General features: G+C 44.5%; 1 protein-coding gene across 2 annotated transcripts in view; it reads right to left on the reverse strand.

The window, feature by feature from the left end:
• Positions 1-14,942, reverse strand: part of RIMS2 (regulating synaptic membrane exocytosis 2) — a 1,922,267-nt gene that overhangs the window by 784,051 nt on the left and 1,123,274 nt on the right. For both annotated transcript variants that reach the window (XM_085605119.1, XM_085605120.1), the window contains exon 9: positions 6,453-6,552. In XM_085605119.1, the coding sequence (XP_085461245.1) occupies positions 6,453-6,552 (100 nt within the window). The remainder of the gene's footprint in view (positions 1-6,452; positions 6,553-14,942) is intronic.

Consider the following 14,942-nt stretch of genomic DNA (forward strand, 5'->3'; position numbering starts at 1 on the left):
CAGAAGTGGCAAAGTGCCCAAAGCATCTAGAACAGCAAAAACTAAGTCCAACCAACACACAGTAAAAATACATGAGGCAAAAATACAAGAGAAACCCACGCCAAGGATGCCAGGTCTAACAGCACCCTTAAGGGGCTCCTAGGAGTCTGGAGGACCACCAAGTAGGTGGATTCCCCCTTCCGCTTCTTCACCTCAAATGGACATGTCCAGCGATCCTGGAGAGATCTGGTTAGTGCAGGCTCCATAACCCACACCTTATGGCATGTGGGACTTTTCCCAGAGTAGGCTTTTAGTAAAACTAGAGCTTCATAACCTCCTGACTGGTCTCAAGATTACTTTTTCCAGAGGTGGTGCATCTGGTTACGGAGGGCCAGCATGTAGATGACCACATCCTTAGGGGGTTTCAAAGGAGCTTGCTCCCACTCTCTCTCACAAGGCTAGGAGGTCCCCTAAAGGGGGGCCTCAGAGGAGTTCAAGGGGACTAGACCCGTCTCCCTCCCTTCTGTGGCACCTCCCTTGAGGCAAAGAGAAGGCATGGAAGGAGGATGTCCCACTTATGCCTCATGGGTTCAGGGAGGCCCATTATCGTGCCCTTCAAGGTCTTGTTGAACCTCTCCACAATCCTGTTGGTTTGGGGATAACAGGGTGTGGATAAATTAAGTGTTACTCCACACTCAACCCACACAGACTTCATGTCAGACACTACCTCTTTAGGGAATCCCACACAGGTAAAAAAAACTCGGGCCCTGGCCACTGCAGGCACAATCCCCAACCTTAGAGGGAGGGCCTCTGGGTAGTCAGCTGCATGATCCAAAATGACCAGGATTAAACTGTTGCCCAAAGCTGTCTTGGGTCCAAGGGTCTAATAATGTTGATAACTACTCTCTCAAAGGGAGTGCCAATGACAGTTAATTGGGCCAGGGGAGCTTTCAGCTTTTCCCCCTGACTTCTCACTGGCCTGGCAGGTGGGACAGGACCTATAGAATGCATATGAAGTTGTCTTCATCTGGGGCCAACAGAAATGGGCAAAAGCCTTGCAAAGGTCTTGTCTTTCCCAAGATGTTCCAGTAGAAAGGTCCTGTAACACGGAGGGAACACCAGCACACAGGCTGCCTCAGATCCAGGTGCCTTAGGCTCGCTATATAGGAGGTCATTCTCCCAATAAATAGAGGTGTCACCTACTGCCTGGGTCTCAGCTTGCTGCCTCAAGCCCCCTAGAGTGGGGCATTCCTTCTGTACCTTGCAGAATTCCTCCCTGGTTGGTCCACCCTCAACTTGCCAACCAGCAAGCTCAGGCAGGTCACCCAGGGCACCAATGCTGCTGTATTCTGCCTATATTGCTTTCAGTTCCACCTCCAAAGCTCCAAAGCTAGTTTCTCCTCCATGATCATTTTATTCTCTTCCATCCTAAGTCTGGCCATCTTCAGCCTGAACTGTCTCTCCTCCTTCCTCTCTGCCCGCTCCTCTGAAGACAGGGCATTGGAAAATACACTGCTCCCTGTCCTGGCACAGAACTTCAAGTTAGGAGTCAAGTCATTCCCGTCAGTAGGCTTTTGGCCCTCAGGACTGAAATCTAAATTTCCTTGGCTGTCCATCTCCTCGTCTCCTTCAGTTGCTGTAGCCAGTGACTGGTGGACTTCTGCCCAGGCCCTCAGCACCTTTTTCAATTCCACCTTTCTAGTGGTGCTCTTGTTTGGAAGTCCTCTCTCTTTATAGGCCTCTTTGAGCTGCGCCACAGTGTAGGATTCTGTTGATCAGCTCATGCTCCATCCATGAAGAGTTAGATTTAGTCACATCAGACAGATAGAAAATTATGAAAAATCAAAAAGGCCATGGAATTTAGCCAAATTGGTCTTAGATTGTTTATGTGGGGTAGTAGTGTAACACAAAATTACTGTTTAGCATAGCACAAACACAAGTCCAGTCCTCACCGCTGAACACAAGTGTGAGAAATTGGGTTGTTGGTTGACTGGAGTGTGAGCCATGGTCAAGCAGCAACAACAATCCTTGTCATGGTAAGGCGCAAGCCAACCTCAAATATACCTGTGATTCACCCCCCACAGTAGCTTGGCACAGATCAGTCAGTCTTAACTTAGAGGAAAGGTGTAAATTATTTGTGCAGCACTTCAGACAGTAACACAGTGGAAACCCACAACAAAAGGAGCCCACAACAGAGTTAGAACAATAGGGTAGTTATAATAAATCAAAAAAGGCCAAAATGACAAAAATCAAATTAGGAGAACCAGCAATATTGAATTTTAAACAGTTTAAAGAAAATAGCAGCAAAAGATTTTAAGTGCCAACTGTGGATATCTGGACGCACAGGACCTGGATAAAGTGACATGTTCAGGCTGACCGCAATGGAGCGCAGGCCGGCTAGAGAGAACCAGTTAGGCCCACTGAATAAAAGTACCTCTAATTCTGGTTTGTGAGCATTGCGAGGATCTGTGTCAAAGATGCGCCACGCAGACGAGGTGGTGCAGCGTTTTGGAATTGCAGCTAGGCTGCGGTGAGAGGTCCTGTTTCGTCAACATCAAGGATCCCATTGATTGGGCTTGCTATGCAAACTGCAGTGTCAAGGATGCGACATGCAGTCGGGGCAATGCGTCGGTTCTGAAGAGCTGCGAGGCTGTGATACAGAGTCCAGCACCCACATCGTTGAGGCTGCCATGGATGAGAGATGCGAGGGGCTGCCTCGAGGATGCATCGTGCAGTGGGGTTCCCGAAGGCGATGCGGGCTGCAATGGTGACGCAAGTCTCTCCAACAGGTCCAATCCACGCAGCATAGGAGATGTATCGGTTACGCTGGATCCACAGGCTGGCAGAGCACCTTAGGCCCACTCAAGGGTCCACAACTGGAGTGGCACCACTTGGCAAGGTAGACTCACAGATGGTAGAGTCCACGTGCAGATGCAAGGTTTTTGGAAGCCTGTTATGTCCCTGAGGTTACATACTAGGAGCCAGACAACTAGCCCTTGGAATCACTCTGGGTTTCGTGGGTCAAGAGATGCTTAAATGTACATGTCCTACTTTGTAACTACATTGCACCCTGCCCTCTGGGTTGTCCAGGTCCCACACTAGGTGTGAACTATATGTATTAACAGAGCGGGTTTGGGCGGGGAGAAAGGTTTATTGTGCCAGCTTAAAATAGCAGTTTAAAACTGCACACACAGGCTCTGCAATGGCAGGCCTAAGATATGTTTAAAGGGCTAATTAAGCGGGTGGCACAATCAGTACTGCAGATCCACTAGCAGCATTTAATTTACAGGCCCTGGGAACAGGTAGTACCACCTTACCTGGGACATATAAGTAAATTAAATATGCCAGTGGGGTTAGGCAAATAGTACCATGTTTAAAGGAGGGAGTCCAAGCACTATATCCCTGGTTAGAAGTGCTAAAGTGCACAGAGTCCTAATAGCAGCACAAAATAAAGGTAACAAAAGTGGAGGCTGTAAGCAAAAAGTAAAGCTGACAGGTGTAACAAGATATCGACTTTTAACAAACAGCCAGATCATAACCATATACCATAACCATATAAAATGAGATAACCATATACTCCAGGTTATTTAACTCCAAACACTGGGCTCCAAGGCAGTTGGTTTTACTTTTGTAGAATCAGCAATAAACTGGCAAAAGGCAAGTCTTAGTGGAGCAGATTGCTAATGGTTTGGAGGTGCCAGTATGGAGAAATCGAGGTATCACTGGCATTACAACAGAAATGAAGCCCAAACCTTCTACTAATTCTGCTTTGCATTTTGACATTGGCAGTGAATGGTGCTGGGCTCGAAAATGAACTTGATGAACTCCACGTGTGTCTTCAGGCATTAAAAGAGGAAGAAGAACCTTGATGGATGCAGTGAGCACAAAATGATGTAGATCAACGACAAACCCAACCCTTCAATGCCCAGATCAAATAGACAACCAAGTAAGGTAAGATGATCGACTGTGTCAAAAGCTGATGACAAACCGAGGAGTGTTTTGGTTATAGTCCTTGGCAAGGATCTATAAGAGAGTACTAATCCAGGACTGGCTGCAGCTGTTTATAACAGAGATTTTGAGATGCTGGAGATTGAAAATTAAAGGAACGTGTCTGGGCTCAGGCAAGCTCTCTGAGCGCTTTACAAATAACAGAAAAACTAAGGCTGTTTTTTATTTTTTTATTTCCAGGGCCACATATCCAGTGACCAGGGCTATATTAATAGGCTTTGGCAATAATAGTACTGCTTCCTTTAAATTTGGTTGAAAAACCACTCTGGACAGACATCCTGTGGAAAGTCCCCAAGTCTTTGCTTTCTATTAGGAATAAGGATTTTGCAGGGAGAGCAGTGTACCGCGGGTCAAGTGAGAATGATGAGAAGTGGTTGGTTGTTCAGGAACCTCTATGAGAGGCTTTTCTAACGAGTAACTCAGGCGCTACTAGTAGCTCTCCAGCTAACTTGAAGAAGCGCTCCTGTTTGCAGCCCAGGCAACTAAATTAGAAGCTTCTGCTTGGTTAAATGAATATATGTATAACTAAATTACAAAGTGTGTGTCAGAGAAGAAAATGGGTGCATTTTCAGAACTCAAAAGCAAATGTTTTGTCAAAAAAAGATTTCCAAAATATAGGCAAGCTAGTATCTGAGTGAAACACCATGCACATTACTAATATCACTTTGGTGACCAGGGCACTTCAGCTATAGCTGACGTGTATTACCCATGCAGAGACGTTCCAAATTGAAAAGGCCTTTTTACATTACTACTGGCAACTCTGCTTGATGCACTAAGGTGATCACTGCTGGTAATCCTGCGTTGGGTGACCACTAATGTAATCTTGTTTGACATGGTCACTAGTAGAACACTGCTATTAGTAGCTCAGGATGCTTTTCATTGAGCATGAGTAGATCTTATCACAAAAAATGTTGCAGACCCCTGCTCTAGGATCAAGAAGTCCCTTATATCTGTGAGTACCCCCACTCAAATACCTGAATCAGCAGGACTATTTGTAAAATAACTCATTTAAAAGTCAAAGAGTGTCTATGAGAGTGAGACAGGGGAAGCAGTGGCTTCTGGACTCAAATATTCAGAGTATGTCCTAAAGAGTTCCTTTGTAGCATTTATGGTCACTTGCTTTCTGTTGATAAACAAGGTATTTTTTTTGTTAGTAAAATTAGAGCTTTTTCTTTTCTTGTGTTGGCTTCGATTGTGCATTTTGTCATCAGAGCAGTAATGAGGACATCACTGCGTTTCTAATTTCCTGATAACTTGTAGGGAATGATTTTGACTTCTAGATAGCAGAAGTATTTTTCCTTTGAAATGTAAACGCTGAACAAATACATAGGAGCCTCACTTTCCAAACTGATTAAGAACTGTGTTATGACTGAATTATCTGCTGACCTGAGGAGTTAGCCAGAGTTTCAATGGCAAGTCCTCAACATCCAGGCGAGCCAGGCTCTTCAGGTGACAAGAACCTAGACATTAGTAGCCTTGCATGGCTTAGACAGTTGGATTTCCAGAGGTAATTATGCCTAATTATAGAAATACCCCTCTTAAAATAAGAATGGAATGGTCATGACAACTGCAGCACATGGAGAGAAATCTGTCGGTTAGCCACTGGGATATGCGGTTATTTTTCTCCAAAGGGATTACTATTTTCTGTGTTAGAAGTGAAAAAGTATTCTTGCAATAAATATGCCTTAGGTTTGGTTGATATCTTCCAGCTTGAGCCGATTTTCTTATATCTGGCACCGGTACCCCGATTGGAAAGAAAGGTCTTTCCACGTTTTGCATGGATGACACCCTTTCCCTGCCCTGGCCCCCACCCCCTCCCGCCTCAATGTTTCCAAAGTGAGTAGACGTATGTAAATCATGCATTTTCCTCCTGAGAATTTTTTTTCATTTGCTTTCAGGCCCTATGAAAAATGATTGGACTTTTCATACAACTGTGTGTTTTGATAGACAACGAGTTTAGGACATCAGGTATACATCACCGTAAATTTGTAAAAACGCCGCATGTGCTACTTCAATAATTGTATTTACCATTAAACATATACGACTTGAAAAAATATAATGAACTATATTGTGTTGCAAGACAACGTTTACAAAATGTTCACGTCAACTGCATTCAGAAATGTACATAAAATGTAACAGTTCACACATAATTAAATATCGCCGATAGACAGACCAAAAAGGCACACAGAGCTAGTGCGCTGGTTATGGGCGAGCGTCGTCAGGAGGTCCAGCACAGACTGCGGTTGCACATGCAGCACATGTAATAAAATGTAACATGGGAAAGTTCATTACTTTGTGCAATTGATGGCTCTTTTTTTTCTGCACCTGGCTCTTTTTTTCTGCACCTGATGAACTCTGGGTGGAGTGTATGGAAATTAATCTCGCCAGGCCCCGGTTAAAATGCTGAGATCTCTGCTTTTGTGCAACCAGTAGCAGTGTAAATGCTTGCGAAGACCAAAACATACCTGGCCTGAGGTGCCCAACTGTGTCGGCCAAGCTTCCCTTTTTCACTTTGGTGATAAATGCGCACAGTCGGCCTGAATCTGTCATCTTCCCGCCAACGACCTATTAAGGAAAAAGATAGTTACCATATAATTTTATAACTTTCAAAAATAAACATGCCAAAATAGAAAACAAAAATCCTCGTTTTACAGTTTTCTTTAAAATTATACGTGTTTTCAATTTCCCCAAAACAGTTTATATGGAAACTGCATTTTGTATCCACAAAATATGAACTACAAATGCAGCACTGAACACGGGAACCACTTTCTATGCAATGTTTAATAAAACAACAGATTTCAGTTTCTAGTCAGGGCGGGTTAATCCATAATTCGTTAATCCACATGCCTAAATATACAGTGTGCAAAATCTACTCTGGTACACGTTATAATCTTCCTCGGATTTGTGAGCGTGCCCTCCGTAAATCACACAATGTACTCTCAGGGCTCATGGCATGCTTGTGCAAGAAAAGATGGGGTGTCCAACATTTATGGAGGCGAAAGACCCTACATGCAGGGAAGATTGGGGGTACAAACAGCTGTCGAGCAATTCTAGCAGTTTTTATATTCACCACTGCATGCATCTTTTCAATGAAAAAATGATATAATTCATCAAGAAAGCCCTTTATCACCAGCAGCAAATTAAAAAGAACCAAATCTATCGATATCTATAAATAAACTGGTACAGATAAACCAAAAGAAGGATTGATGTGATCCGCACAGCATCAAGACACCCTGTATTAGGGTTGGATAGTCGATATTATCGATCAGGTGGAAACGCTGTGGTGCTTGGTTTCTTATAATCGACGCCGCTCCATCTGTGGCAAGGGTTTCACACTTTAAACAATCAGCCACAAACACGCACCGCATGCTCGGGTTTGGTTGAAGTTTTACGTTCGAGAATCAAGACGGGGCTTTGATTTGTTTTATTCTTGTAGGTTGCTTCAGCTTTAAAAAGCCTGATTTATAAAAAAAAATAAAAAAAAGGTTGAGAGTAGGAAATCCTATTGATGAATATTGAGCCTGAGTTGGAAAGGCTCTTTAGAAAAGAAAGGGAAGTAATTAATCATTTACAGAAATCAGCAGATTATGGGTGGATCACAGACAGGAGGGTCCACCTAACAGAGGTCCCTGAACATCACAGAAGAGGAACACCTGCCCAAAGTGGCGAGAGGGCATCATAACCTAGTTTTGTACTGAAAAAAACGAAGATTCCAATTAGGTAAGTAATGCTATATGCCAGTAAGAAGACATGTTGACGCCTCTTCAGCTCATGAAAAAGATTAGTAACCGCATTTAAAAATATCACTTCTTAGGAAACAGATACTCGTAAACACCCCCGAAGGGCGTGTACAAATGGGAAACATCCTTTACCACGAAGCTTTTTCTATGCGTTACGTTTTAAACGGTACACTTACCGCTTAAACATCTTTACAACGCGTATTTCTTCCACGAACGTCTTTACCACGCAAGCTGGACTGGAACGTCTTCTTCCTCGTCCCATTCAGTCCTTTTTTAGTGTCAGCGAAGACGTGAGCTAAAGGCTAAAATTAGAAAAAAGGGGGCTTGGGGGGTCTCCCCCCCCCCCAAGAATAAAAAAAAAAGTGAGGAAAAAAGGGGAGCTTGGGGGGGGGTCTCCCCCCTCCAAAAAAAAAAAAAGAACCTGAAGTAACGTCGGGAAGTGGAGGAAATCGACGTCGTTTTAGGTGAAAGGGAATGACGCTTCCACTTTAAGACGTACAACGTCAACAAGGAAGAACGAGGAGACGACGTGAAGAGGTAAGGGGAATATAAATTAAAAAAATATATATATGGATTGAGGGTAACGGGCAGGGGTAATTATAATAAGTATTGGGGGAAGGGGGATCACGTAAGGGTACAGGGGAGGGTTATAACCTTTACCAAGAGTATGCCATTACCATGCATAAATTTACAACGAAAAACGTTGTAAAACTATGCGTGGTAAAGGAATATTCGTGGTAAAGGTTATGCGTGGAAATATCATTCCGTTGTAACGCATGCGTGGTAAAGGCATGCTTTGCAATGGAATGCGTTGTAACGACATACATTCGTACAAATAATCTATTGACACCCAGTGGAACAACCGTGCCAGCACATTGTTTAAAATACAGATTTGAGTCCAAACCCCAGAGCGCATCAGGCATAACATATACATTGTAAAATCTCTCAGGCAAGTTTATTATGAAACTTTCTTCTGGAACTAGGAAATATGAGGTCCTGTTGTGTCCTCTAAAGCCAACTTTTCATACCTGCTTAAATTAAATCGAAGTCTCCAACGAGTAGTTCTGGAGCAACGAGTAGCCCTCCAGCTACCTGGAAGCAGCTCTTCTGTGTGCAGTTCACCCTACTAAATTAGAAGCTTCTGTTTGGTTAAATTAATGTATATATAAAAGAATTGAAAAACATGCATTCAAGATGAAAATGTGTATATTTTCAGACCTTAAAAGATGATGTTTGGCGAAAAAACGATTTCCAATATATAGTTTAGATGATATTTGAGAAAAATACATGCAATTGTACTAAAATCACCTTGGTGACAAGAGTATTTCAACTATGGCTGTCATGTAATACCCGTGCAGAGACATTCAAAATTGAATTGCTGCTGGCAACCTGCTTGATGCACTGAGTGGATCACTGCTCGCACTCTTGTGTGGGGTGGCCACTAATGTAATCTTTTTTTACATGGTCACTGGTAGATCTCTAATCTCTAATATTGCAGTTAAGGACGGTTTTCATTGAGCATGAGCAGCTCCTATGCCCAGTACAAGTTGGAGATCCCTGATCTAAGTGCATGCATTTATGGGTTCTCTCATACACAGCTACTTAAACGAGGGTCCTCAATACACTCATGCAGCAATTATCCACCAGGAACCTCTACACCACCCTCTTCTTTAGTTACTGAAAAATATATTCTACAGAGACTGATTTTACCAATCTCTTTCAATCCATCTCACCTGCCCACTAAACACTATCCATCATTATATTCCTCTACCTCTGTTACTTTTAATACAGAGGACGACAGTGGAGTCTAACTAGTGGATCAGTGAAGAGAGAGGCTACAGTCTTGACATTGTTTTTGACTGCGCTTCTTCAAGGCCCAATCATTCTGACCCATATGGCATCCACAACTCGCCTCTAGTAGTTTATTCCTCAAAGAAAATGCGTGTTCTATATGTACATCACATGACCGAATAACAAAACATTTCATAAATAGAGAACTTAAAGGCCCAAAGCAATAGTTAATTTAAAATAAAAAGAAAGCCTACAGTGAATTAAAAGAGATAAAGGGATCAAAAGAAACCAAAATACTCTCTGGGAAATCACTGTAAAAATGTTATTCAATAAGAAATGTAAAACATGTTAGCAATGAGAGAACAGCGACTATGAATTTCTTTGACTGATCCACAATCGGCAGCTGTGGGTCAGAAATCAGTGGTTGGTTCTGCTGAAACTTTTTACACTCTGGCATAGAAAGTTTTGTGGCTATTGGAACTCTTCAGGAGTTCTGCATGGATGCTGTAGTCAGAAAGAGGCTGACAGGGTAGGATAAATTGTCACAATGTAGGCTCAGACTTTCCCCAAAAATCTCAGAACAGCACCATTTAAAACCTTCACTCACATAAAACAGCTGCGAGTGCTCTAGTTCCCAGTAAACATAACTACTGAAATAAACATATAATTAGTCTTCCTCACTAGCCATTCCAACTCTTAAAAACCTCCTAAGAATCACTGACTGTACCATGTTTTACTTATTGTTCTCTATCTCACATGTCCCCTTTTGTTTACCACAGATCCCCACAATCCTTGTCAGGGTGAACCACAACAAGTCACTAAATTAACCTGTGCTTAGCCTTCTAGTAGCTAGGCACAAAAGCAGTCAGGATTAACTTAGAGGCAATGTGTAAAGTATTTATGTGGCATACAAACAGTAATAAAGTCAGAATTCAACACAAGAAACATTTTACACCAATTTAGAAAAATAAAGTAGAATTTAATAAAATATTTGTCCCCAAAACAACAAAAATCCAATCAGTAGAACTGTAGACATGAAATTTTAAACATTTAAGTTAAGCAAAGCATCTAAAAGCGCAACTCATGGGTATCTGGTTGTGCAAGACTGGGTGAAAGTAACAAGTTCAGGCCAACCGTGAATGAGTGTGGGCAAGTTACAGGGACCAGGTTAGTCCCACTGAAAAAGTTACCTTCTAAAGTCTACTACAAAGAGTTCCATCCATGGGAGAGAAGGCTGCGAGAAAGAGGGAGAGCGTTGCGGACAGTCGTCGCTGTAGCGCAAAAAGCAGGAAGGGCATCGTGTGGCTGTAGATACACATGCTGTGCATAGACTGTAAAGCAGGTTCTCCCAAAAAGTGGTGGCTAGCCAGTTGGTGTTACAGCAGATTGGAAAAGTGCACGAAGAACTGCCTGACAACATTAGCTTGTTGGTGGGCTAACCATCCACACAGTAATGTTTTGTGAAAGGGTGTGGTGTGTACCAGGTAGCGGCTTTACATATATCAGCTATAGGATTGTTCCCCAGGAAAGCCATTGGGGATCCTTTCTATTGAGAAGAGTGTTCTCTAGAAGAAGTGGGTAGAGTCCTCTTGGCTTTAGCGTAATATGTCTGGATGCATTTAACTATCCATCTGGCAATGCCTGACTTGGATAAGAGTCTTTCCTTTTTGGGGTTAAGAAAAAGCAACAAAAAGTTGTTGTTTCCTTCTAAATGGTCTGGTTCTGCCAACGTAGCACATGATGGCTCATTTTACATCCAAAGTATGGAAAGCCCATTGCATAAGTGAATGAGGTTGTGGGAAAAACCAGGAAGGTCATTGGATTGATTATGGTGGAAATGAGAGACTATATTAGGTAGGAATATGTGGTTTATGTGGAGGACAACCCTAGGCTGATGTATTTGGAAGAAAGGTTCTTCCAAGGTTAATGCCTGAAGCTCACTGACACTCCTGAGTGAGATGATAGCAACTAGAGATGTCACCTTCCAAGAAAGGAACTGAAGGGGGAAGATGTGGAAGGGCTCAAATGGAAGACTTATGAGTCGTGTGAGTACAGATTCCCTGAGGGTGCCAGTGGAACCGAGGGAGGAATGGCCCTCTTGAGACCTCCGTGTCTATTCTAAAGGTAGGGAGCCACAGCAGCTAGATGTAAATGTATGGAGGTAAAGGCTAGCCCAGAAAACTTCAAGTGAAATAAGTAACAGACAATGTCTTGTATTGTGGCTTTCAATGGCTCAATTTCTTTTGAGTGACAGTAGCAGACAAATCTTACACCTGGCCGCATAGCAGGCACAGGTGGTAGGTCTGCAGACTTCCTTGAGAATGCTCATGCATTCAGGAGGAAGATTAAGGTATCCAAATTCTATGACCTCAGGAGGCAAATTGCAAGGTTGAGGAACCTGAGATCTGTGTGTCTGCTTTCGCCGTGCTTCTGCGTGAGAAGGTCCAGCTTGTTGAGGAGCCTCTCGTGTGGAACTAGTGAGACTTCAAGCAGAGTCGTGAACCAGGGCTGGCGGGCCTATGTGGGTGCCACCAGGATGAGCATGAGGGGCATCAGCTGAAGCCTCTGAACCACGAATGGAAGAAGAGGAAGAGGAGAAAAAACGTAGGCAGATATCCCTGACCAGTTTATCCATAGTGCACTGCAGCTGGACTGTGGGTGTGGGAACCTGGAAGCGAAGTTTAGGAGCACTTTGAACTGGTAATGTTTGCCTCTGACCACACATCTGAGATACCGGCAATGAGCCAGATGTATTGGTGTTTGAAAATAGGCATCCTTAAAGTCAAGCGCGGCCATAAAGTCACCTTGCTGGAGAAGCAGAATGACATCCTGAATGGTCACTATGTGAAAATGCTCAGACAAAATATATTCGCTCAGGGGCCCGAGGTGCAGAATGGGCCAGAATAACCAGTCTTTCTTGGGTATTAGGAAGTAAGGTGAGTACACACCCCAACAATGCGGATGGCGGGGGAAGGGTTCTATAGCACCTTTGAGGAGGAGGGCTCTTGAGAAGATTGTGATATTCCTGTTGAGTCTATGTTTATGAGGTGGAATAGTGGGCGGCGTGGAAGTGAGCTCCCGACAATAACCGTGTTGGATAATGTCCAACACCCATTGGTCTGAAATGACGGTTTGCCATGTGGGAAAGAAGCCTTGTGTGCGCCTACAGACAGGTGTTGTGTGGTCTCAAGGAAGTAAAGGCTATTCATGGTTTGGTGGCGCATGCAGCTCCTTTTCTGGAGTGATCCTTGCTTCTGCCTCTGGCATTGTTGCCCCTTTAGAACACTCTAAAGTAACCCCTGGGAGAGGATTGCTGGCCCTGGGTCTGCTTATAGAACATGGAGGTTTCAGGGGAGGTGGTCTTTGAACCTCCACGGTAAGCGGTGCGTAGTAAGGGGCTGCGGGGAGCGGGTGTGTGAAGTGTCCCCATCACTTTGGCTGTCTCCTTATCCTTTTGATCTTTTCTAAAGGTTGGTCCACTTGTAAAACAAAGAGGTGCTCACCAGCAAAGGGTATGTTCAGAGGGTTCTGCTGAACTTCTGGCTTAAAGCCGGAGATACAGAGGCATGTGTGTCTAAGTAGCAGAATGCTAGAATTTGTCCCTCCGGGAGAGGTGGCGGTTGCGTCTGGGGCACAGCAGATAGAGTTATTGGATATCAGTTTGTCCTCAGTGACTATCTCTTGACCTCTTTTCATATGCTCTTCAAGGTGAAATTGGAGGAGCTGCTCTTTTTCGTCCTGATGGGTTCGATAGTATCGTGCAAGAATGCCAACAGAATTAACTATAAAGTCACCAGTTTTCCTTCGGCATTTAAGTGTTTGCTTTCCTTTTCAGGTTGCTGGGCATCCCCGGTGGCCTGGGAGTTGGCTCGCTAACAGGCAGTGATTACCAGAGAGTTGGGCAGGAGCTAACCATGAATATAGATGCGGTCAGAAGGGGAGACTTTGTAGTTTATATTTAGTTAAAACTCTAGCCCGGACAGTCTTTAAAAATGTCAGGGGTGTGATGTAACATACCCTTGAGCACAGGGAGATACTGAGTAAAGTGATGACGTGAGGAGAGGGATTTGAAGAGGAAGTCCTCCTCTAAGAGCTTAATGTGGAGTTCCACCTTGTGAAAGGAGGCAGCCCTACCAATGAGTACCTCAGAAGATGTGCAGTCATCCAGAGGGGAAAAGCAGGCCGGGTAAAGGTCAGGGTCAGTGTCTCCTGGGGGGTCTACATCATAGGAGTCCCATGGATCACCCTGTGGAGGAGTGTCAAATGGGTCATCACCCCCCCCCCCCACACCCACCCGTGTCAGTGTGTGGAGACCCCAGAGGTGTGATGTCAAGGGGGTCTCCTGGAGAAGCAGGTGGGGGGGCAAGGGCTGAGGAACAGGACGAGGTGATGGTGGTGCAAGGGATCAGGGATAAGTAGCATTATCCACTTTCTTGTGTTGTTTAGCTGGGATCGGAATGTTCAAGGCCTCCTCGAAGGACAACTGATGTTTCAAAGGTGGAGCAGCAGGGCCCGAAGGGCATGCAAGGATGCAGCCCATGTGGGGGCAAATAACCAGGTATTTCTGCATTGAGTGGTACTGCTCCTGCAGCTTATGGAGAATTGGCTCAACTAAGCTGGTGTCGGACTTGCTGGTCAACGATTACGTTTTTGACTCCGAGGGTGTCTTGAAGGCTTTTTCAGTGCCGAGCCATAGCTGGGCAGGGTGTTTGAAGTGGTTTGTCGGGGCCCGCCATGACCCGAAGGCAGTGGTGGTATGAAAGCTTGTTTCTGGTGTTCCAGAGTTGCTTAATACCTTTTGGCTGAAGGCTGTTCGGGGAGAATGTGGTGTCGAGGAGGAGGAGAGGCCATACTCTTGGACTGCTCTGCTGGCAGAAGGTCTTCGATCTCCAGGTCTGAGCCAGAACTCTCTCAGGAGAGAAAGCCTCTTCATCTGCAGCTGACTGTTTTGGGTGTTGCTTCCCCTAGACGTCCTCTAGACTAAAGAGGTCTGGGGTGTCGTCTCCGCTGCTAGATGACATCTAGAGTCAACAAGCGCGACTGTTGCAAAGAGCCTTCTTGGAGCGGAAGGAGTGGCAAGTGTAACAGGAAGCCTTGTTGTGTTCTGGCGACAAGCCCAGATTGCAGACCTGATTGAGACCGGTCTGAGGATATAGAACTTGGCCGTGAGGACAGTATCAAAATGGCATCCATTCCATCACTGTCAAGGCATGGTAGAGAGATGCGATGGAGAGAAGGGAGCAGGCCCAAGAAAGGCTGTGGTTGACCCAGACCCGCTCGAGCAAAGTAATCAGTCATTAACCAGAGTTGGAAAGAAAGGGAAGACGCGATCAAAGTACAATACTGATTGAGGGAAGGAACCATGTGAACTGAAATCACCGCAATAGTGCCGAACCGGAGCACAAAAGCACACGTCCGAACCTG

This window comes from Triturus cristatus, chromosome 5_1 (genome assembly GCF_964204655.1).
Source record: "Triturus cristatus chromosome 5_1, aTriCri1.1, whole genome shotgun sequence".
In the NCBI taxonomy this organism is placed as follows: domain Eukaryota; kingdom Metazoa; phylum Chordata; class Amphibia; order Caudata; family Salamandridae; genus Triturus; species Triturus cristatus.